Consider the following 24,488-nt stretch of genomic DNA (forward strand, 5'->3'; position numbering starts at 1 on the left):
CTGTTTTGAGCTTCTTTGGAAAGCCCACTTATCACCAGTGTTTAAAAGTCTGAAATGTCATTCCCCCTCCTAATCTCGTGGAGAATGTCTCTTCATCCCTTCGTCCCTCTCAGCTCCCCACAAACACACGTCTTCCAGGCCACCCCCACGCCCCCCCACAGGCCCCAGGCCATTGCCGGCCTCTGTGCCTTCTGGGTGGGCGCTGCGGGTGGGAAGGGAGAGGAGGAGCTCCCAAGGCCCGATTCAAACTGCCCAGGCTCAAGTTTAGGTTCTCCCCCCTCTGAACTGGCAGGTTGGGGGACTTCTAGTGGCGTGACTCTGTCTCCAGGGGAGTCAGCAGTGTCTGGGGACATTCTGGTGGTGACCGTGGGGTGCTCCTGGCTCGCGGTGGGCAGGGAGGCCAGGGGTGCTGCCGGACGCCCTGCAGTGCAGCGGAGCCTGACGTGACTGCTGGGGTCCCCGGTACTGAGGGCGAGAAACTCCGCCTTCGGGCGGAGGACTGACCTTGTCCCAGCGGAGGCTTCCTCAGCGGCAAAGCGAGGACACTCCTGGCACCACCGGCCACCTGGGCCGATGTGACAGTTAGATGGCTCCTGCCCAGCACCTGTTTAGAACCGGCGCTTGGTGCGCTGTGATCACCGTGAGTCCTTTCACACGGGGGCCTTTGCCGTCCCATGCAAGGCACTTGGCTGCGAGCCTGTCCCCTCCAGCCCGCACGGAGGGCCTCTCTCACCCCAGCGCGCGTATTCCCAGGCGCAGTGCTGGCCGGCACACAGTAGGTGCTTGGTCAACATGTGTCTCCTTCCGTCGTTTCCAGGGGGTCCGAGACAGACTAGGAGTCACCGGATGTGCCCTGTGTTGGTTTCTGTTCTCAGAGACAGAGACTAGGAGGGAACAGCAGTAACAGGCCCCCAGTCCACCAAGTGTGTCACCAGAATTGGAATGTAATTTGTAACACCCCTGAGCCCTGGCTGCTGTGGCTCAGTGGACTGAGCATCGGCCTGCGAGCCAAGTGTCGCTGGTTCGATTCCCAGTCAGGGCACATGACCAGGTTGCAGTCAGGTCCCCAGTTGGGGGCGCGATTGAGAGGCAACCACACAGTGATGTTTCTCTCCCTCTCTTTCTCCTTTTCCTGATCTCTAAAAATAAAATAAACAAACAAATAAGTAAATTATTTAAAAAAGAAATTGTAACGCCCCTGAGCCTCCCCAGTGCATAGGCTGAGACCCCACAAACTGGCTGAAATGCAGAGAAGTAAGGAGACGGGAGATGGGATGAATAAAGCCTCACAGGTGACAGGCTTGCTTAGTGCGGACAGAAGAGGGCGTCATCTTCTTTCTGGGTTTGGGTTTTCTTTCTTCCCCTGCTGGGAAGACCAGGACACTGGGACGCTGCGGATGCCGGCCTGGATCCCAGGCCAGCCACTTCCGGCTGGGTGACTTCAGAACGCTCTTACACTGCTCCGGGCCCTATTTTTCCTTACCTGTACAGAGAAAATACCTATCCCACGTGACAGAATATGGCGGGGAGGCATGTGATTTTTCTAACGTGCCGAGGACAATCTCTGTCACCGCAAAGGGAAAACAAAGCCACAGCACCTCCCACCATCCCCCACAGAATGAGGCCCCCAGAGCCCTATTTTCCTGGAAGTAGACCCTAGATATTCTAGTGCAAAGTGTTCTCATTCCGGCTTCACATTAAAGTCATCAGGAAAGCTTTTCGAAAAGTACTAGTTCCCAGTATCAGTTTTCATTGCTCCGAGGGGAGACCCAGGGACCACTATTTTTTAAAGCTCCTCACGGTGAGTCTGATGGGCAGCCAGGGGTAAGCAGGCTCCCGGGGCCATACCTGCCTGCGCCCCGGCTTCTAGGGTCTGACCCAGTGCTCCCTTGACTCCGAGCGAGCCCCGCTCCCAGCTGGTCTCTGTGGCGTGGCCTGTGGTGGCATCGGAAGCTTCAGAAGGGTCCGTTTTGCATCTCCGGCATTTCTGCCTTTCTAGTTCATGTGTGTTCAATCCGTTTTAGATGTCGTGGCAGCTGGGCTGGGTCTCAGCATCACAGACACCCCCAGAGGGCAACGACATTGCATCTCATGGAATCCTTCCAGCGGCCAATGAGCTCGGTTTTCTAAGTCTCAAAGGGCAAAGCACCCAGCCCCGAGGACGGCGCACAGTAGGTGCCCGGTCAAATCTCCCTTTCCTCTCCACGGGGCACCCACAGGACCGCAGGCTTCGGAGAAGTCAGGTGGCCCGGTCAAATCCACGGGCTGGTCTGTGACTCCCAAGGGGGCAAACACATGTGGGACCCTGTGCAAGACTCTGGGAACCGCACCCCAAATAAGAAAGGGGGGGGCCTCAAGTGGGGATAGCTGTGACCACTGACTCAGGCCCACGTAAACAGACACAGGAGGCGGCTGCCAGATTCGCTTTCTCGGAAAACAGAAGGAGCAATTGAGCCGCCTCTGCCAAAGCAGGAGGGATGGCCCAGCTCCTCTCTGACGGTGGCTCCAGAGCCCGGGAGATAAATTGCCTCCCCCATCACAGCTCCCCCAGGAGGCTTGGATTTACATCTGCCAATCCAGAGTCAAAGGAAGGCCCCAGCGGGCAGCTGCAGCCCCCACAATGGACTGCGGCCCCCTGGACAGCCTGCCGGCTCTGCCTATTGTGTTTCAGCTTGCCACTCTGTCTTTTAAAGCTACATGTGGCTTCACAGAACCATCGCTGACGCGAAGCCCCTCAGATAAGGAAAGTGTCATTGAAATCACTCGCTGACGACTGGGAAGGAGAAGAGGACTCTGAAGTTGGGGTCAGTTGGCCAGCCGTTCTCGACCATAAGGGACCATTAGCATGACTTCTACAATATCCGTGTGCTTAATATTTTTTGCTCAGCTCCTTTTTTTTTTTTTTTTTTTTTACTGAAGTAAATTGATGTAAAAGGGAAGCATATCACCCTAAGTAACTGCCACACAAGACCGTTTCAGACCAAAACTTGGAGCCTGGGGAGTTCTCTCTCTGTGCAAAGGGAAGTAAAGGTGGGGCTGGGGTGGGGATACACTGACCACCACCCGGGGACTCTCCTGGGCATACTTAGAAAGACATTTAAAAGGGCATGACTGCCTAACTATGTATCCGCCGTCATTCCAATACCCTGGCACGTTCCCCAGATAAAACCATCCCGGGCCACCGTAAGAGTCATGGAGGTTTGCCGAGCTCTTGCTGCACCAGAGCTGGCCTCGGGCGGCATTACGGGCAGCGTCGCAACCCCCAGTTTACCGACGAGAACACAAAAAGCGGAGGCCGCTCGGCCACAGTGACCCTTTCTGCTTCAACAAACTCAGAGGCCCACGGTGTGGCGTTCGGCCTAAATATAATCTAAATAAAGTGCCTGCTTTTCACGAACAAAACACCCATTTGCCCAACCACGGTCTTCTCTGTCCAACCAGCGACACTGACCAGCCACCAGTTAAAGTAATTTCAGTGGCAAAAAAAAAGTGTACATTCTGATGGTTTGAGAAGTGAAAAAAGAATATAGATGTCCCGGAGCCATGGTCCTTTAAAAGCGAGGATATATGGATTATGAAGAAGATAAACACATTTTTATTTATGAATGGGACCTGCTGATTTTAAAGTGTGAGATTTATTATTAAGGGAGTTTTGCACGATTTAGTCGTTGGGGGAAACTGGGTGAAGGACACCTGGGGTTTCTCTGATCTGTCATTTCTTACACCTGCCTGAGACCAACACTTCTCTCGGAACTAAAAGTTCAGTGTAAAAGAATGGGTGACTGTTAAAAGTGTTCTGCAGACATAAGGTGGTATTTTATTCCAAGTAACTTGCCCATACAGTATTTCATGAGAACCTTAATCAACTTTCTCTGTCGCCGTTTGGATTTACCCAAATGGGAAAACTAAGCTTCGGAGAGGAAATTTCACTTCGCTCATGGATGACAGAGCAAGAATTCAACCCAACTTATTTAAAACTGAACCAAAAACTAAGAGCGACTCAAGAAGGGCTGTGTTTATAGTCAAAGGTATCACCCTCAAGTGCACACTGATCACCTGCCATGCGTATGTGGCCCGTGGCTGAACTCATTCCGTGTCGTGCATGACCACGTCTATCAGCCACTTCCAGCCACAAAATGCAGAAACGTGAGCTCGCAGGACTCTCCAAGAGGCAGCGCGGTGCTGTGGGGCGGAGGCCGGGCCTTGCTCTGCCCTTTGTGACTTGGTGCAGATCCGTCTTCATAAATCTAGTTTAAGAGAGCCCCACCCCACCCCACCCCCCCCGCCTCCAAAGCCGGATGCCTTTATTTCACAGGGGACGGGAGCAACTAACACGTCAGTGTCCAATGACGGTTGTTGGGCACAGAAGGGACTTTTTACTGTTACTTGGGTTCTCTCTTTAAAATGCAGTATTTAAAGCTACCAGTTCCAAAGCCCCGCTTTCCTGAAGCCTCAAGTTCCATCGATAAAGTATACGGCAGTCCCTCTCTACATCGCGGTTCACTTATCGCGCACAGCCTCACTGTATCGCGGGAGTTTTTAAAATATTGTATTTAATTATTTATCGCAGATTTTTCGCTATATTGCGGGAGTTTGCGGTACTGTGTACGTATGTTGTTAAAGTGACACAGGTTTAAGAGTGTAGAATATGTCTAAGGACATAAGTAGTGTTTATAAAAGTGTGGAAATGGTTAATAAGGGAGTGGGAAGGGTTAATAAGGAACTGGGAACGGTTTATAAGTGTGCGGGAAGGGTTTATAAAGCCTTAAAAAATATATAAATACTAAAATAAATGGAAGGTTCCTACTTCATGGATTTTCACCTATCACAGGGGGTTGGGGAAGGGTCTAGAATGTAATACCCGTGATAAGTGAGGGAATACTGTATTGCTGCCTTGCGGCATACCTCTTCAGGGGAAAGGCTAAGGGAGTAAACCCCGACAGAAAATCCGGAGCCGGAGTCCCTAAGGCGGTTTGACGTTGTAGTCAACACCGGCAACTCCTGCGGCGCACCTGAAGCCAAGCTGTATTGACTCCGTCTTTCCCTTGGACCCTTCAGCTGCGAAGAGAGGGGGGGTCTGCTGCATGGGCAACAGCAGACCCTCCATATCACCCTGCCCAGGCTCTGTAGCTTCAGCTTCACTGGAGAGGACACTCCAGCGTCATCGCAAGATGTCGATTCAACACGGGAGGAGACAGATACCGTGTCACTCCCGAGTCGGACTGCACAGCCATTCTCGGCGGTGCAGATAGACTTGTAAGAAGCTACACCATCGTCTCTCGAGACGGACGGCTGCCGACGACGACGACTGTATTGCTGTTTATAAATCAGGTGATTTTACCTAAAGGACAATTGCTCTGCTTGTCACCTTAGAGAGGTTAAGGAATCTTAGACAATAAGACTCATTTACAAATACAAGGAGATAAATCTCCTTAAACATTTGAAATACCCTGACACATTTCATTTACTTGATTTTTAAGCGTGTTTAATGCTGACAGGGAAGGTTTAAACGCTAACAAGCAAAACTTTCTTTAACAATTCATTTTTGTAAATCTAACAAAGTAAATGTATCAATATAGAAAAATTCAAGTTTTCATAAACTGTTCAGACGCTTCACAGAGTCAAGCACAGATTGACTCTTGAAACTTAAAATCACCAGACTAAAAGCAACTGCCCACTTTAACTTGAAACCCCATGGCTAATAGGTCAGCATTCTTAAAACGCCAGTCTCTGACTCACAGACACACCGAGATTAGCCTCAGTTCCACCCAAAAGTAATCCACAGGATGGGTGTTTGTTCTAACCCTGTTTCTTTTCTCTTCTCACCTGCCCCATTAAAAGGGAGAGGCGGGGTGTGGATGGACTATCTCCCGGGCGCTGATGAACTAGGTTAAACACTGCGGGGCCTCAGTACGGCTCCCTGGGCTTAGTCGTCTGAGACCAGGACAGGGCAGCTGAGCGCCGCACGCTCCTGAGATTACCCAGCTGCTTCGGACAAGCTTTCTAACTCAGGTCAACAGCCTTCGGCCGAGGCTGAGGTTGCAGCCTTGGGCTCCTGGTATTTCCCCAGGCGCAGTCTTGTCACCAACACCCCCAGGTAAACAGAGTGCACACACCTCCATTCCATGCATAGTCTCCTTATCTGGACTTGAGCACATTCTAACAATGGAGCCCATGGAAGGCCTGAGCCTTCATTTTTGTCTCTACCAATGCTCACAATGACCCTCTGAAGACAAACAGCCTCGCAACCATTTTGCAGATGAGAAAAATGAGGGTGAGGAACGTTCATTGACTTAATTGTCGATACAAATGGAAGGCTTGGACTTTCTTCTGAGACTTGTCCAATGTCCACAGTAGCAGATCCTGGACTGAATTCTTCCCCCGCCATTCAGTCTCCTGGTTTTTCCGTCTCAGGCCTCCATTCCTTATCAGCCTCCTCGCTCTGACACACGCCTCCTGGGATCCTGCTGTCCCTGACAATGTCCTATGTCCTGTTTAAAACCCTTTACACTTCTGCAGAGCAAAGAACTGAGAGCTTTAGTATCAAGGTAATAATAGCAGGTCTGACTGTAGTAATGAAACTTGATGTGGAAAACCAAATGTCAGGAGGAATGATCATGTTATTTAAATTCTAAAACAAGAAGCAAATTTATTCGCGTCCTTTCTGTCACCACCTTTTATATTGGCTTGTCACTTCTTCTTTTGCTTAGAAGATTATGAGAAAAATAACCGGGCTTTAGTTTTATAGAACAGTGATAAATATCACACTGGACTATGGGCTGTTGCTTTGGCAATAAAAATGTAATCAAAGGTTTTCAAGGGCTCAGGATGATTTTATTTTGATCATTATGAACTGTATTTTATGTAACACTGTTCTTTCTTTTCCCCACAGACAGATAAGCTTAAAGAACTTGAGTGAGGTAAGGAGCAACTTTGTCCTTGGGAACAAAGACGGGGAATTTTTGTGCACGAAGTGTCTGCAATGGGCAAGATACCATTTGGTTTAAATGTTCTCCTACATTTAATTATCCCAGCACCCATGCTCAACAGGTATTATTATCCCTGTTTTAAAGATGGGAAAACTAAAGCAAAACGAGTTAAGATCGGCATTTTAAACCAAGACCCCACCTGCCCCCAGAGTCAGTTTTAGAGGACAATGGCGAGAAGAACCCGCCTAGTTCCCAGGAAAGACTTAGAGTCTCCACCCATGGCTTCCAGGCTCCAGCATTACAGGAATAAAACGTTGGAAATAGTATTACACCTTGCTATGTGTTCTCCCAAGAAAGGACTGCAAAGTAGGAAAAAATGCAAGATACAGAGTCACGGAGACTTGGGCTTGAAGCCCTCTCTTCTGCCTACTGCTTCTGTGAGCTTGGGCAGACCTCCCCACCCCCGTTTCTGTTTTTCTGGCCTTAAAAGGGATGGGTGCGCTCTGCTCTGCAAAGCTGTGATAAAGTCGAAGTCACAGTAAGCACGTAAATCACCAGGTGAGAAGTAGAGGCTCAATAAGTGACATGAAAGTCAGGAAAGATGGAGATATCATCGCAGACCCTCCCTTGGGTGTTTATGTCCTTAAGCCCCCAAAGAGGAGGTTCCTTAAGAAGTTGATGGTGAGTCCAGTGTGACTGATGGGGAGTCTCTGTGCAACAACAAGAGTATCCTTGCGTCACTCCCCCGGCCTCATGAGGGACTTGGTTCCTGTCTCAATACGGGCCAATGCTCTTGTATCTAGACTACAGAAGTTGGCTTTTCTTTCTTCCTTCCCTCCTTCCTTCCCTCCTTCCTTTCTTCTTTCTTTATTGGCATTAGAGGAACGTTAAAATCAAAAGTCACGTTTCTAGTTTGTGACTCCAAGAAGACATTTATTACCTCTAATTCTAAAATAATCTCATCAAGGAGGACAGAGCTGCTGAAGGAAAAGCCAGCCCTGGTTCCAGTCAGGACTTCACCCACTTACCCTCTTCTGGGAGTTGTACTTCCAGGTGCCACCGGGAGGGAGAAGGTTGGGGGTGGTACCCAAATACCCAGAGGGACTGGGGGAACCCACACATCCAGAGGGACTCCACCCCTTTCTTCCTGTGAGTCAGATGTATGTGTCCCAAGTAGCAAATGGCTGCCACTCACAGCGAGCTACATAACTCATCGGTCAGTCTGAAAGGACAATAGGCCCCCAGTCGCTAACAAACAAGGACAGGAGAAGGTCAGCCTTAGAGACCAGGTCTGTGTGTTCTCCTTGCAACATTGGTTGGCATTTTGCTGGCCGTTGACATCATCTCAAGAACACCACAGCCTGGGGGAAAAAGCACATTCTTCTGCCTTATCCTTCGCCAAGGTATTTCCCCGTTGTTCGTAGGGGTGTAGTCTCATGGTCATTTCTTCCTCACAAAAACTTATCTCATAGGACAAATGTCCACTTGGGTGTGTGTGTGTGTGTGTGTGTGTGTAACCAGAATCTTGGGGACCAGAAATGATGAGCTACGCACCCCTACTCAAATTCATAGAGCACTTTTTAGTTTTCAAGCGAAGTAGAGACTTGTGGTCTTATTTAATCCTCACAAAACCCTGACAGAAAAAGAAGCCTCACAGAGATGGGGGGACTTGCCAGAGCTCCCGCAGCTGGCAGAAGCCCCAAGTCCAAGGCTTCTCGCAACCCGTGACTCTGCATTAGGCAATAGAGTCACCTCCGAGCTAAAGTGGAAAAGAAAAAAAAAAGGAAGAAGAGAAGGGAGGAAAGAGGGAGGGATAGGGAAGGGCATGTAGAAAGCATGGCTATTTATCTCGAATGTTTATATTGAATAAGTTTATTTTCCAACAACAATAACAAAAAGTTAACGTAGCGAAACTAGAGAAATTTCACTCCACTCTTCTAATCTCATTCAGTTTAAATTCAGAGCCCTCAAGCTAAAAGTTGACTGGGTCTCAATTAGATAAAGCATCTGTTCCCCTGGACGGCGGGCGCTGGCTCCTGGGGGGCCCTCACAGCTCAGCACCCCCTCTTCTTGGACAAGCCTGAGAAGCACAGCTGCATCTGATTGAGCACTTTGAACTGCCAGGTTCAAAGTCCTGGGGAAGACTCAGTGGGGAGACTTTCAAACCGCTCATTAGAATGGACTCATTAGCCTCTCTACTTAGCCTCTCCGTTGGCCTGATTTGCCGTTCATGATCAAATGCATGTCCCCTTTCCAGAACCTTAGGGGCCAACGTGGTCTTTGAAACAAAAGAGCTCGTCTGTTGGCGAGCTTCCGATGAGACTTCTAGTGCCTCGCGCAGCTGATAGTTGCCCAGAGTTTCTTGTCTGTGAGGCAAAAGTGAGTCGGGAGACCTGGTCTCCGGGGTCAGCTGAGCCTCCAGGACCCGGGGATCGGGCCCGACTCCTCTGCAGACACCGGCTTTAACTTTTCATGGACCTCAGGCCCTTTAGAAAATGTGGTGAAAAGTGTAACAAACATTCCTCACCCTCTGGGAAAAAATATGCAAGATTATAGAGGGGGGAAAAAAGCTTTTAATTTCAGAAAGTTCATGGATCTTACTAGGCCATACAGGGGCCTCTCCCGTCCCCCAAGTTAAGACTCTCTTGTCTGATACCCAAGCTCCCCCCCACCCCCCAGCTGCATGAAATGGACTGTGGAAAAGGATTTGCAGCAAATGCTGTGCCTCTTGTAAGGCTTTCTGCTTCTCTAGGAGTAAAATAGAGCCCAAGGATGCACGTTCAGTAAGCGTGTAGATTTTAATAATGAAGGATGATCACGAATTTTGTTAAGGGAAGAAAGAGAAAGGAAATGTTTGGGGACATAAATGGCTACATTTAAAAAGAATAATGTGAATATTTTCATGTGCATTTTTTAAATATAAAGAAAATTAACTGGAGCCTCAGCACTTGGTCATGTAAACAAAATCTTTAATATTTTGTCACATGTCTTCAAATCCCTTTTTATACACACACACCCCCTCCATGGAAGTATGTCGTGAGTCCAGTTTCCATTTTGGATTTTTTACGTAACATTGAGGCATCCTTAGATCTAGCAAAATCTTATTCCATACTCCGCATGAGTAACTGAAAAGTTATAAAGTTATAACTCCCACTTAGACTGACATGTAAATTGTCTTCAGGGTTTTGACTCTACAACCAGTGACATGCTGAACATCTTTGTACAGGAAACCTGGTCCAGCATTTAGGTTATTTTCTTAGAAAAAGAGTCTCATCAATGGAATTACTGGGATGAGAATAATAGTATTTCTAAGGGTCTTGATAGCTATGGTTAAATTGTTTTTCCATGCATCAGATTTTGTAGTCCCAGCAGCAGACTGTGCTCTTACGTGTTACATCACACAAAGAGTGTAAAGTTAATTTTTGCTTTGTCTTTTGGAGTATTGTTTGTAGATTTTAAAAATCTCAATACTAACAAAAATTTTGCCCAATTCTACTAACCAGTTGCTCTAAAAACATGTCATATGACGTCTTCTATCACCAAGAGTCATTCAACATTATTTTTTTAATTAACACAGGTCCTGGGAACCGAGAAAGGTAAACTTTTACATCTGTTTTCATATCCTAATACAGTCAGTTTAAGTTCTTTTTCCATGTTTACAGTGTTGGTCATTTGTTCAAAGGATTGATTGTTTCAGGGCTTGGGATGCCTGAGTGTGTGTGGGAATGAGTGTGTGCGTGAGCGTTCGGGGGTGGGGTAACGTGATCCAGGTCGATCCAGCACTTCGTACGTAGCCTGTCTGTCCAAGAATCCTGCGGTCTACTCTAAACAGGGTGATTTAAGTTAGGGCTGGGCTCATGGTCCTTCTGTAGCCGCAGGCTGCAGGCACGGAGGCACAAGGGCACCCCTTGACACTTAGGGAAGATGTTGTTGGTCCAGGGAAGCTCTGGTCTCCCCATCTTTGATGTCACCTGCGCACACACACATACCCTCATCTGAGTGCGCACGCGCACACACACACACAGACGGACACACCCCACTGGGGTCACTGCTGTGGACACAGGCAACCCACACCCACTCGCGAGCTGGCAGGGTGCTAACTAGGTAATAACTTCTCATCCGCCTTTGAAACACTGTTCACCACTCACTTAGAATGATGACTTATGCCCAGAGCCAAGGGCCTGAGCCTTGGCCCGAAGAGTTAATATGGGCAGCGTGGCCAACAAAGTGACAAGGGCCGCCACCGACCCACCACAGTCTTGGACAAGGCGCACTGCCTCTGTGGGGCTCTAGCGTCCTCTTCTTTATATTGGAGTTAGACTGGAGCGAGGCCCAATCTGAGTTCATAGGTTCCCAAGGGCCCCCCAGTGGGGCAGTGGGGGTCTGTTGGCAATCTAAAGTAATTCAAAACCTAACGGAATCTAAAGCGCCGCATCCTCACTGATATGTTCAGGCATTGCCACCTCAGGCTACAATGACAGTCATTGCAACAGTGGGGCGTTGTCCAGCTCACGAGGGGCAGATGCTCTGGGTGGCCCTTAAGGTGAAACCCTTTTCTTCCATGTGGCCCAGTCACAGACTCCAATCACATTTGATGTAATCACAGCCCTTCAATCAATGGTGTCCATTTGGTGGTCAACCTTGGACAGAGCACAGAGTAACAACCCAGATTAAGACAAGTGGGGGTCTCGGTGCTTCCTTAACTTGGTTACTTACAGCCGAGATTGAGAGAGCATTCTATGGGATTTCTAATCATGGTAGTATTGTGTGCCCTTGGTAATTCTGGATGGCAGGTTAAAATCTATTCGTGAAAGAAAGGAGATAAAAAGTGGTAACAGCAATGGCTTACGCAACTACTAAATAACTCCAGTCCATGTGGTCAGCAGAACTTCTCAAAACTTGAAGATCGAAGGGGAAATTCTGAGAAACACATGCCTGGTAAACCCGGTAGAAACTGCTGGTCTCCCTCAGACTCCTGGGGGCCCTCCTGCCCTGTCACGGGCAGGTATGAGGATTCAGGGGTGGGGGTCAGCCCTGGGCATCCCATGCCCTGCACTGCTCAGGACAGTTCTTGGATTTAACGTTTCGTTTATGTTTCTGTGGAAGTTTTCGTCTGAATGCAGAATCCCCGTTCAGTTCTCTTCCACACCAGATACCTCCAACGTAATGTTCGATATTTTGGGAAGTTCAACGATGAGTTCTAGATTCAATATTCTCAATAATAGTATTGAGTGTTCCATATCCAAAGCAATTTCTACAGCCTCAGGGAGAAGGCACTCCCAGAAGCCTGGGTGGCTGTAGAACTCATGGGGTGCAGCTTCTGCCGACCAACAATGATCGGAGCTGATTGGATGAACTTACAACAGTTCCAGTAGGTCTCTCATGGTCTCGAGTCATTTTCCTTTTGCATCCTGACCTAATTACGTAACCCCTTTATACAGTTCCCTATCACCAGATGAAGCCTGAAGCACCTCACCTGTCACAAAATCAAAGTGCTCCGGAGATCCTTCATGCCATTGCCAGGTAAGCAGCCAGGAGCCCCGAGTCGGGTCTCGGTTGGGGGGGTCGGGCCCTGTGTAGTACAGGATAATGACTCACCAAGGCTTCCTCAGACACAGGAAGCCTTCGGCCTTTCATAAGGAAGCCCAGAACCACAGCTATTATAGAAGCTAATAATATCATTCTTCCTGCACTTTGTACTTGCCTGAGCGAGGGCTAGAGATGAGTGGGAGATTCAAAGACCTGAATATTAACTCGGTCGAATGAACTGGAGCAGATGCTAATTAATCTGGGAAGAGAAGTTGGCCTTTCTCACTAGACTCAGTTGATAACCACACAGAAGCTTACAGTTACTTTTGAATTTGACTCTAAAGATGGCCAGGGCTTTAAAATACCATTAGCTGATTAAATACTTTCCTGATCAGGTTATTGTGACAACTGTCATCCCAACTGAAGGGTCAAGGAAGCTCAGGCTCGGGCTGTAAACCACTGTAAATCAGTGCTGGCTTCCTTCAAACAACATCCGGGGCCTCCAAAATTAGTGCTATACGGCCCTAGTGGCCCCAGTCTGCCACTCACCCACTTTCCCACTCTCCATCCTCACCTACCACAGGACATTTGCACCAGCTAGTTCTCTGCCTGTGACACTTCCCTCCACAGCTCCCGCCCTCCACTCTCTCCACGCTTGGAAAACTTCTCTGCACCCATCAGGCCCCAGCTCCAAGCCACTGAATCCATTCCCCACAAACAATAAATGAGGCCCGGAGAGGCGGAGGCCCTCACCCCTGAAGTCAGGTCCAACTTCACTCCGATGTCTGTACTGACTTGACTCTAAAAATGCAGCCCATGAATCCCGACCTCCGTAGGGGCCTGCCCAGGGTGAAGATGCCTTCATATTTACCTAATAACCATTTACAGGTGTGAGAAACGCTCACAGTAAATCACTGGGGCACAGGACCTGGGCAGCAAAGCGAGGCGTTTATTCAAGGGTCTGCAGAGTCGGGCGCACAGCCAGCCAGGAGCATGCGCGTGCCAAGTAGACAAAGAAAACTTTTTATACTAATGCAATTAGCTCCCCCTCCCTTCTCCTCCTCCATGACTGGTTAATCCAGGTTCACAGTCTAACACAATTAACTACTTAACTCAGGGTGTGACTAACTCAGGGTAACTAGTTATAGGTCTACCTCCAACTCATTTGCAGAGTTATCTAGCTACACCTTCCCATTTCTCTGTGTTTGCTGATAACAGTCTTCCTCCTTTTGATCCCAGAGATATGTGTGTCGCCCCTTTTCCATGATTCATCCGTTAATGATCTCCCACTGGTTTGAGAGTCACTGGCTTGTTTCTTTATCCCTAACACCGGGAGCATACCCTGTTGGTGGTGTAGAGTAGCGGTTAGGAGGAACGCACTGGGACCAGACTGCCTGGCGTCCCCCGTAGCAACCCGTGCGACGGTGGGCAGCATCCCTCGTCTCACACACGAAGCTTCGAGCGGAGCCGGGCTGGTAGCAGGTGCCCAGCCCATAGGAGCGCCCATGGCCGTGGCCACGCCCTGTCCAGCAGGGTGTTCTCCTCCCCTGACAGCCCTGTCTTATTTCACACCTTCAGTAACTTCGCTCTCAGTCTTTGGCCTGTGGGTATTAGGACTCCGGCTTCATAATCTTTGTTAGCCTGTGTCCTGTTTAAGGCCCAGTCCGGCACAAAACGCTTGCCCAGAGTACAACGTAATAGCCTTTCCTAATGCACTTTTCTAAAAAGAAAATAACGATTGTCATATTGTTGCGAAAAGACGATGAGCTCTCTGGGGCGCCTGCATTTGTACTAGTTAGTGTTGGATGTGGTTTGGCTTCTTCTGTTCATTTGTTTAATTTACTGAACAAAGGCTCCTGGCTGGTATTCCTCCACTGCCTGGCTGCTTCTTCGGAGCCCGCTTCAGGGAGTTTTTCCCACGCTGGCCTTCGAATGCCGGCGTTCCTCCGCATCGGTCTGGGGTCCGGTTTTCTCTCTCTGCCTCGGCAGTTCCATCCGTCCCAGGGTGTTGAATGTCAGCCCTATGCTGGTAACTCCTAAATCTCTGTCTTCAGCAGCAGCCCCCCTTCTTCACTCCAGACCCAATGGGCAGCTTTCCTTACACAGATGACAGGCATCTTGAACTCATAATGTTGAAACTGAACTCATTTCTACTTTCCTTCCCAAACCAAACCATCCCCCCCACAGACTTTCTCACCCCAGGAAATGGTGTCTTCTCTTTCCCCCCTTCACTCTCCCCATCCAGCCCATCTCCCCCTCCCAAAATTCCAAACCCTGTCTTAAATCTTCCATTTCTCCTCATTCGCCCAGCTCCCACCATGGGCCGGCCACCACCAATCGCAGCTGGACCGCTGCAGTGGCCCTTTGGTCATATTTATCATCTCCGTGCCCTACCTGCCGTCCAGAAGGAGCTACTTCCCGGTCTGTGGCAGAATAAGCCCTGTTTTCCTGCCTCTCAGCCTTTGCACCTGCTGTTCCCTCTGCCAGGCACACGCCCTCCCTGGTCACCCGTCACCTATTCATCTTTCAGAAGTCGGTCAGTTAGCACGTCTCCCAGGAGTCCTTTCCTGAGATCCAAAGTGACTGTGTCTGGGTTAAGTGACCGTCTGCTATGCAGGAACGTCTGCTGTGCACACACCTGCGGTGACACTCACCCCACGTGGTGAGGATGACGCAGGGCTTCCCGCCCCAGTTGAAGCTGCTTCCGGGCAGAGGTCATGTCTTACTCATTTTATATTCCCAAAACAGACCATGAGCCCAGGAAGTTCTCAATACACGTTTGCCAATTGAATCATTTTTGTTTTCTCGTTGTCTGTTTATTTATTTATTTATTTATTTACTTTGCTTCAAACCTTATTAAAATATCCTAAAATATTAAGGCAGAAACATTTTTCTATAGATGATTTCTTCCCCAGACATTTATCAAAACCAGACCCTGGCTCCTGGTAAAGGAAGCCTGGTGTTAACAGCGTCAAAGCCTTGGGGGTACGCGGAAGTCTGACCAAGGGTTACAGCCCAGTGTGCTGGTCGGGTAACCCGCCAGCATCTGTAGCTACAGAGCAAGCCATGAGGCCCCAGCTTCCCAGGAGGTAACAAACCCAGAGAGGCACTCGGGTGATTTCAGCGGTGCTATGACAGGGCTCCATTCGTTTACTTGACCCAGAGGCCCCAGCCAATCGCAGTTTCCGGTACAGAGCGTGCCCCAGGTAATTAATCTGACCGTAGTGGCACCCAGCGCTCACCGCGATGCTGCTGGCTGCAGTGCAGAATGAACCAGAAGCTTAGAGCTGGGTGTTAAGTGAGGCTAAGCATTAAGTGAGTGCTAACCAGAGCCCCTGATAAACGGCCTTGGTAACATCGGTATTGTGCTCAGAAATGCAGATTGGTCTTTTCATTGTCTTTTATTATATTTTTTTATAATCCCTTTCCCTTTGTGGATTTTTCTTACAATAATCCACGTAGTCCTCTCATCTAGTTCACAGTTCAAGAAAGAATAAATTACTTTCCATCCTCTCCTTCAATGGGTAACTACGTAATTACTGTGGAAGAGGAGCCCCTGCCAGCCTCGTATCATTTTCTATAGTGTCTGTAGCTAGAAGGCGAGTCTAAATTCATGGCTTCGAAAAGTAAAGGCTTATACCATGTGCTCAGTGAAACGACATGAAAAGAACTCACGGGGGTCCATTTGCTCCATATCTGATGTCCGCTTGCCCCGGGAAAGGAGAGAAGGGCCAGCTTCCTGCTGCCTTACCAGACAGACACTTCCAGCTCAGCCAGTCAGACGCAAAGTGCTTTGCAAAAGTGACTTAGCTCAGGCCGCTGTCCCTGACCTTGCCTCAGAGTGGAATTATACCCACAAAGGAATATTTATTCTTTCGTTTCTAATATTTCCTTTAGCTCCTCACTCATGATGACTGACCACAGTATGCAGAACAGAGGTAAGTACACGTTACCCAAAAATTACACAGTAAACAGGTCAGTCGTCACACGACAACGTTCCTGCGCTGTGATTCCGTTTCTGTGAACCTCAGAGTTGATGTGTATAAATGTAATCAGCTTGTTTTCATTGACAGATAGCACTCCATCGTGTTAACGTAACAACTGTCAGCTTGGGTGGGGTCCGTTTGTTCTATGAGCACTGTAATGTTATGAGCAGTGTCGTTGGTATACCCCCACACACATTAGTATGTACATCTTCTCCCATGGGAAAACCGTAGGTTCTCTAAGAGTAAACTGTATCGATTTTAGGATCGTGTACAAATTGGATGTCCACCACAGGTGCTGCGTATGCTCCAGTCTCACCAACAGCTTAGGGGTCCCCTGTGTGCGCCACCCTCTCCAGCAGTTGTTTTGGACAAAACCAAGTTTTTGCCAGTCCACTGGGTGTCAGATAGATTCCTGTTCAGAAATCCTGAGAAATGGAGAAAGTAAAACCGACCCCTCTTACTAACTGATTGCAAAGATAAAAACCCAAAGGACACCGTGTCTGTGGCGAGACTTGAAGCAGTGCAGGTGGTGGGTGACGGGTTTTGACATTATTGGTATTATTTTGCCCAGATTAGATCTGTCGTGTTCCTTTGTCTGCCTTTCTCCTCCCTGAGTGCCAGGGAGAGTCAGTGCGTGGGTCTGACCCTGCAGCCTCTCTCTCTCTCTCTCTCTTTCTCTCTCTCTCTCTCTCTCTTTCTCTCTGTTGAGCCATAAGGGGCTTAGGGCTGGGTACCGCTGGAAGGCTGAGCACCCTGCTGCCCATGGCCCTAATTCTGCCCCTCTCCCTACAGCAGGGTCAGCTTCACCAAGTTCATTCTCAGAACTTTACCCTCCGCCATCCACACAATTCAAATATGAGGTTAACTCACGTTTTAACATTTCTCCTTCTTCTCTGTATTCCCCCTCTCCCTTCCCCAGGGATTCCCTACCCAACTGATCCCATTAGACCAAAAGTTTCCCCTCATTTCTCCTCTGCCCTATGCCATCTGGGCCCCATATCGGAAAACTCATTTCTCCTGATGAACACACGGCTAAGAAGAGTTTGCCAAGAGCGGACTGCTCTTTTAAAGGAAGGTAGCTAAAGGGACGGTGATTTACCGTATGGGCCCAGCCCCTTGGGATCCTAGGGCAGTGGTCCTGGGGGCCAGATCGTGGGGTATGAAGGTGATAAGTCTCGGTATCCAGGTGGAAGGTCCAGGGGCTGAAGAGGCCCAGAAAGGGCATCACTTGTGGGGTTCTGAGAATATTTTACAAGGATGAGGAAGCAGAATCAGAGCTTAAAGAGGAATCTACTGTTTAAATTGAAACTAATACGCAGAGAGCAATTGGAGAATGGAACAGTAGTTAGGGAAGCGGGAGTCCTTTCCGGACAGGAGTCCCGTCAAGCGTCCTAGGGCTGGGTGCAGATCACTGACCGGTCCTGGGCTCCTGTGGATTGCTCTCTCCACGTCTCACAGGAAACAAGGTTGCTTAAAGGAACCGCAGGGGAAGTGTTATCATTGTTGATAACGGTATGGTTTTGCAACCCGTACTGTTTTATTAGGCTACCCTGCCTCCCATGTCAGTGACTGCCCACACAATGTCCTCCCCGCCGTTCCCCCACTTACCCTGAGACACGCTGCATTGCTGTGGCCCTCCCTTCCCCGAGTAAGAGAGTCCTACGTCGTGGGGATATTCTAAACCTCAAATACAATGTATTACGTAGAGAAAATTTTCCAGAGCGTAGTTGTCATAATTTTAGAACAAAACCAGTTAAACAATTGCAGTGGATTATAAGCTCAATATTTTATTTGTTCATGAAACAAAGACCCAACCAGGCTGTTATGGGGAAATTGCACGGCCAAGTTGTTTTTCTGTTTGTTTGTTTGTTTGTTTTGTTTTGTTTAATTCATTCTCTGGATAGGCCACAAATGCAGAAAGCCGTTTCCCAATGCTCTTTTTCAAGCAGGGCTTTTTAAATATTCAAGCAAGGCACTCAGGGTTGAAATATAATAAATCAGTTGCCACAATATAATGAAAATTTCATAATCACTGAAGACTATTTTGTACTCCACACAACTGACAGGAAGCTGATAACGCTTATTTTCTTCTCTGAAGTATGTTCTTATTGTTTCAGTCCTGTCGAAAAGATAGTTGTGGCCATTTCAGTAATAAGTCTCTCTGCCTTTACTATATTTTCAATACATTTTTTAAGTCTTTTTAAAACATTCCGCCCTGGCTGCTGTGGCTCAGTGGACTGAGCATCGGCCTGCGAGCCAAGTGTCGCTGGTTCGATTCCCAGTCAGGGCACATGACTCAGTTACACGTCAGGTCCCCAGTTGGGGGCGCAAATGAGAGGCAACCACACAGTGATGTTTCTTTCCCTCTCTTTCTCCTTTCCCCTCTCTCTAAAAATAAAACAAACAAACAAATAAAATATTGCCGCCGCTCTTTGAGCTTTCTCTTGGTTCGGATTCGCCTGGTATACAAGTCTGCATTCTCCCATTAGTGACATCTCTGTCATTACATTGTAGATGCGTAATTAGCACATAACTGGAATGTTTAAACCAATTCGCATCTGATTTTGTTTCCTGAGGTTTTCTTACAATAAAAATCTTTTCAATTACAGTTTACTTTTAATATTAATTTTATTTATTTATCTTAATATTATTTAGTATTAGTTTCCGGTATACAGCATAGTGGTTTGCATCTTATTTTCAAATGCTGTTTATATCTTTGATATTTATTGTGATTATTAATATTTTTTACTCATTTCTACATTATTTTGTGCCTCCTGTTTGCCTGCTTTTCACTGACTTTTTGTTTCTCTTCCTGCCAGGTATTGGCTTCATCTCTTCTTTATTCCCCTCTTTCTTGGAAGTCATACTATTCTTCCACTAGTTTTAACATTTTAAATAAAAGCATGGTTGAATCTTAAAACTCCAAAGTTTACATCCTCTTCCCAAACAATACAGAAGACTTTTTAAATAAAATTTTAAAAGGACAGCTATCTTTAGCATTTATCCCTATTTTTAGGGTCTTAAATTGGTGAGTGAAATTAATGCACTGTGATGAGTGTAATTTACACTTTGAGTAATCAAACACTTCCCTACTACAAATACTTTAACGCGCATAATCCCTATAACAAACATCCTTAGGCTCAACATTAAAAGCCACAGTCCTCGGAACCATTAAAGCAGAGTTTTTGGTGTCTCCGAGTGCGCTTTGCTCCTCTTAGCAGTCCTAGGGAGCGTTTGGCTTTTTATGAACAAGAGTCGAATAAACACACATATAACCTAACTTATGGTGACTGACTTATCGATATTTACTAACGTTTTCTTTAATATTTCGCCTCAAAAATTTGGTGTGTCAAAAGCATCCTATCCTTAAATGGTGATGGAAGGAGGCTTGACTTGGGGTGGCGAACACACAATACAATACACAGATGATGTGTCATAGAACTGTACGCCTGAAACCTGTATAATTTTATTAACCGATGTCACCCCGATAAATTCAATTAAAAATTAATTTTAAAAAGTATTCTATTCTTTCAACGTTCTTGTCAAGCTATTAACCAAGATTATAACTTTGGTTATATTTTCTAGACTGAAATAAGACTATATAGTTTATAATTCTGCATTCACACTAATCATTTCTCTTTCATTTTATATGTTATTATTGTCCAGTATCTTATTTTCATATTGTTTTTAAGACCCTGAGGTCTCTATGAATTTTTTACAGTTATTTCTTGCTTGAAATTACTAAATTATTTATAAATATTTTTGTTTAGTATTCTTCGTAACACCTCACTCCTTCCTTGTAGCCTTAATTTCCTGAAATTCATCTTTTATTATTATTTACTGCAATGAAATTACATGCTGTGAAAATGTAATTTTCATTGAAGTACATCGAGGAAATACCACATCAAAACTTGACAAGTGGTAGAATCTTAAAGCTTAGGTACCAGGTGAAATCAAAACCCTTTCAATTGTTTTTTAAAATACCTTAAAACCTATTGTTTTGTGTTCTCTTTTTTAAAATCTTTTATCCAGGCATGCTTTTAGAGCTTCCTACATTTGTCACTAGGATAATCATGATTCATAGACCTGAGCAGACCTTTTCAGTGTTAACACGCTTCATTATAAAATCGTTTTTAAAATCACTGTTCTAAGTACCACTGCGGTCTCAGCAGAAAGGTCTTTAAGGCGCTCCTCTGTCAAGATGGCAGCCGCACGTTTTTCTCCAACCTGCATTGCAAAACTCTGACTTTATAATTGGCCACAAACGCTGCAGTTGTTCCCTGTGAGTTAACAAGCTTACTTTGTTCGTTTCTAATAAAATACCTGCTAAACGCCAGAGTCTGAATTACCATAGTTTGTCTATCAGTCTTTCAGATTAAAAAATTAGATTCCATTAAGACAAAGTATCATTCTTCAAGATTTTTTTTTTTAAACAAACAAACAAACCTAGTGTTTCCTGAGTTGGGAACACACTTGGTGGGTGGATAGATGGATGGAGTGTTGGATGGGTGGGGTGGGAGGGAGGGAGGGAGACTTGATGGGGTGCAGAAGACGGGCAGATACAGAAATCAGAAGAGGAAGGTTACTGAGGGCCATACTGACAGAAGTAGACCGGAAGGCGTTTTACCACGGGGAGTAACCACGTCAGAGCTGCACTTTTAGAAGCGCCTTCTGGCCGCCTTGGGGAGGAAGGGCAAACGCCCAGGCAAGAGAACAGGGCGGCGGAGGCTGCCATGCGTCCGGGGCGAGAGGACCGTGGTGTAGCCCGAGGCGGCCGCAGGCGCAGCGAGGAGTGACAGGCTCTGTCCGCCTCCTCGTTGGAGTAAGGCAATCAGTCGGACACAGGAACAAAATCCTGTCTGAATATGCATTTCTTTCTCCCAGATCATAAAGAAAGCGTGCAGTGCCCCCCTCCTGGGAGACACCAGTCTCCGGCCAGCTACGGCCCTCAGGAAAGCCCTCTCCACCCCGACGCCAGGAGCGGGAGAACGCCTTTCCCCCCAAGGCCTGACGAAGAGGTAGACTCGTCTTCCTAGACACACTTGGCGTCTAAGTAGAGCTTTGCTGGACAGTGCCTCAAAGAGGCACCACGGTTAACTTTCCTTTTTCCTCCGTATTATTGGCTTTTAATATTTCTAAGTGTTTTGCTATATAACATTTTATCTTGCTCTTTCTCCAGATCCCTTAACTTGCATTCTGTCTTTCCCCCCATTCACTGGGGACGTGTTCCGACCCCCAGTGGAAACTTACAACCACAGACAGAACCGAACCCTGTACTCCTGTTTCTCACACATACGTCCCTGTGGTAAAGCCGCAATAAATTAGGCAGTCAGGGCCTCAGCACAACCGATAATAAAACAGAAGTTATAACAATGCACCGTAATAAAAGGCAAAGGCCTGCATTCCTAAGGACGCCTCCCATAAGAGATGAGTTTGACCCCCATCTCGGGGGGAAGGGAATGACAGAGCAGGACAGGAGGCCAGGTGAGGAGTAGGGATTCCAGGCAGCAGCATGGCCACCGCACGCCGAGTCCTGAGGCCCTGCGTCCACAGCATGGCAGGCACAGCTGGCCGGCCCGACACCTGTGCGCGGGCTGGGGGTGGCAGGAAGTACGGCCGCAGAGTCCCCAGGGAGCTGGCTCACACTTGCCCATCATTGGGAAGACGGGGCTTGTGCTGGGTAGGAGCAGAGACTCAGACTGAGAGACCCAGGACCTGAGGTCACATCCCTGGCACTTGTCAACCAGGTGACGGGTGTTGATGTCCTGAGCCCCGCCCCCTCCTGACATGCCCACCTCACAGGGCTGTTGCCAGGATGGACTGGGACAATGGATGAGGAGGGGTCTTCGATGTGCTAGACTCGTGCTGGGGATTAGTAGCAGGACCCTGCGGACTGCAAGCCCAAGGGGCATCTCTCTGACGGTCCTTTCTTCTCCCTGTTACGGTGGATTTTATAATCCAAAGAAGTCAGTTGGTCTAAAGAAGGGAGCATAGTACAGGGCAAAAGCCAGACAGATGAGGGTTCAAGTCCCAGTTCCACCACCTGTGACTTCAGGCCAATGGCCTGAGGATGCTCTCAGTCTGCACCTGTCTTGCCCTCCCCTCCCCGCCGCTCCCCCCTGCCATTTTCCTGGTGACTAGGGTAGCACGGGCCCCACAAACAGTAACACCCCATCTCTGGTTACTCTGTCGTGCCAAGTTCGTATTTCCTAAGCGGCAGTGACTGTGCTGTGCCCAGACCCAGAGAAAGGGTTTTTGTGCCGCATCTCTACTGTCAATCAAACTGCGGGCGCAAAAGGACATGCTCCTTAACTAACCCATAATCGGCGCTTCCCTTCGGCCCACGTACCCTGTCCCGCAGGCTGTCCGGCTCAACGAATGGTACGTCGGAGAATACAGCCGCCAGGAGGTGGAGGAGGCCCTGGTGAGGGAGAGCAAGGTAATGCCGCCCAAGGGCCGCCGGCTGGGGGACAGGAGGAGCCGTGTGCTTCGAGGGGGCGGTTCCTGCCTCACCTTGCGTTTCTTGGTGCTGGGGGGCAATAACCGAAAGGAGGGTCTCGGACAGAGGTGTAGATCTGAGACTTACCAGCCGCGTGACTTTCTCAAGTTCCTGCATATCTTTAAAGGCAGGTTTCTTTCTTTATTAAGTGAGAATAGTAAAACCAACCCTAAGGAACAATGCTGGAGACCAGCTATGGAAGCTGAGGTACAAATGGGGTGTAAGTGGAGGTCAGAAGAAAGCACCTTCTTCTGGCTTCCTTCAGGTTTCCTCCCCTTACTAAAGGGCTGCCCAGGAAACAGTCGGGTCTTTCCGTCTCACTTCTTCAGGGAAGGAGCAGAGGTCGTGGGCACAGCACTGAGCCCAGTGGGGGAGGGGGAAGACCTGGAAGAAGGGGTGTCGTGACCTGACTGGTTGACATCTCAGAAAACAATGAGCACCCCAGTGCATACTGTCACTCAACACATACTGACTGAGGCGACCTGAACGAAGAACTAGTTTACCAGAAACTAAAGCCGCGGGGGAACCTCACGCAGGCAGCACCGTTTCCACGCCGGGAGGGAGGGATGCCGGGCTGCCTGAGAAGCTAACCAGGCTTCCTTTTTCTGCAGGACGGCACTTTCTTGGTCCGAGATTGTTCTAAGAAGTCCCGGGCAGAGCCCTACGTGTTGGCGGTGCTTTATGGGAACAAGGTCTACAATGTGAAAATCCGCTTCCTGGAGAGGAATCAGCAGTTCGCTCTGGGGACAGGACTCAGAGGAAACGAGGTGGGTATAACCTAATGTCCTCCTTTTCCCACGCCAAAGAAAAAGGCGAGACTGCGGGGATGCAAGATGGGGGGGAAGGGCGCTGCCCTGGAGGCAGAGGATGGGATTAACCCTTCCGACCCCTTCCACAAGCACACGGTTCACACTCACGGGCAGTGCTGACCGTCCCACGCACCCTCTCTCCTGCTTTGCCCATTAAAGAAAACTCATTCTGCCAAACACCTAAATTCTGCCTCCCAGGAGCCTCCCCTGAAGCCCGTGTTAATGCCACGTGCCTTCTCTGCCCCAGCGTGACCTCGAGCTACAGGCGTTAGTGACATCTGTTAGCAATAGGAACGGGTGGGTCTGCATCCCCAAACGGAAGGTGAGCTTAATCGCAGCGTCCGGTGCCCGTTCTCAGCTCAGATCGGCTGGTAGGCAGCCAGGTGAGAGAATAAACCACTTAAAGCATCCATTCCCGTGTGGATCAAGAAATCAAAGAGAAAGGAATAGGAGACTGATCTTCGCTGAATGCGTTTATGATGGGCCTGGTCTGTCTGCAGGATCTCATTTTATTTTACAACAACTCTCGGACGTAACAACTGTTTCTCTCTTAGATGGAGGGAAACTAAGCCTCAGAGAAGTCAGTCAAGGTCGTAAGTGAGAGGACAAGGAGGGCCTGTGCTTTCAGCTCTTCTTGGTGGGGAGGGGGGCCTAGGGTTCAATTCCTTGGTCGCCTTTACAAAGTGTGTGCTCAGGCCAGTCACTTCCCTCCTCTGGGCTCTAGGTTCCTCAGCTG

General features: G+C 48.2%; 1 protein-coding gene across 1 annotated transcript in view; it reads left to right on the forward strand.

The window, feature by feature from the left end:
- CLNK (cytokine dependent hematopoietic cell linker) overlaps positions 1-24,488 on the forward strand; it is an 83,442-nt gene that overhangs the window by 50,803 nt on the left and 8,151 nt on the right. The window contains exons 9-15 of the mRNA XM_090267400.1: positions 6,893-6,920; positions 10,507-10,525; positions 12,371-12,452; positions 16,356-16,396; positions 21,329-21,462; positions 22,806-22,883; positions 23,555-23,710. Coding sequence (XP_090123526.1) covers positions 6,893-6,920; positions 10,507-10,525; positions 12,371-12,452; positions 16,356-16,396; positions 21,329-21,462; positions 22,806-22,883; positions 23,555-23,710 — 538 coding nt within the window. The remainder of the gene's footprint in view (positions 1-6,892; positions 6,921-10,506; positions 10,526-12,370; positions 12,453-16,355; positions 16,397-21,328; positions 21,463-22,805; positions 22,884-23,554; positions 23,711-24,488) is intronic.

This window comes from Furipterus horrens, unplaced genomic scaffold (genome assembly GCF_987537825.1).
Source record: "Furipterus horrens unplaced genomic scaffold, mFurHor1.1.pri manual_scaffold_2, whole genome shotgun sequence".
Classification (NCBI taxonomy): domain Eukaryota; kingdom Metazoa; phylum Chordata; class Mammalia; order Chiroptera; family Furipteridae; genus Furipterus; species Furipterus horrens.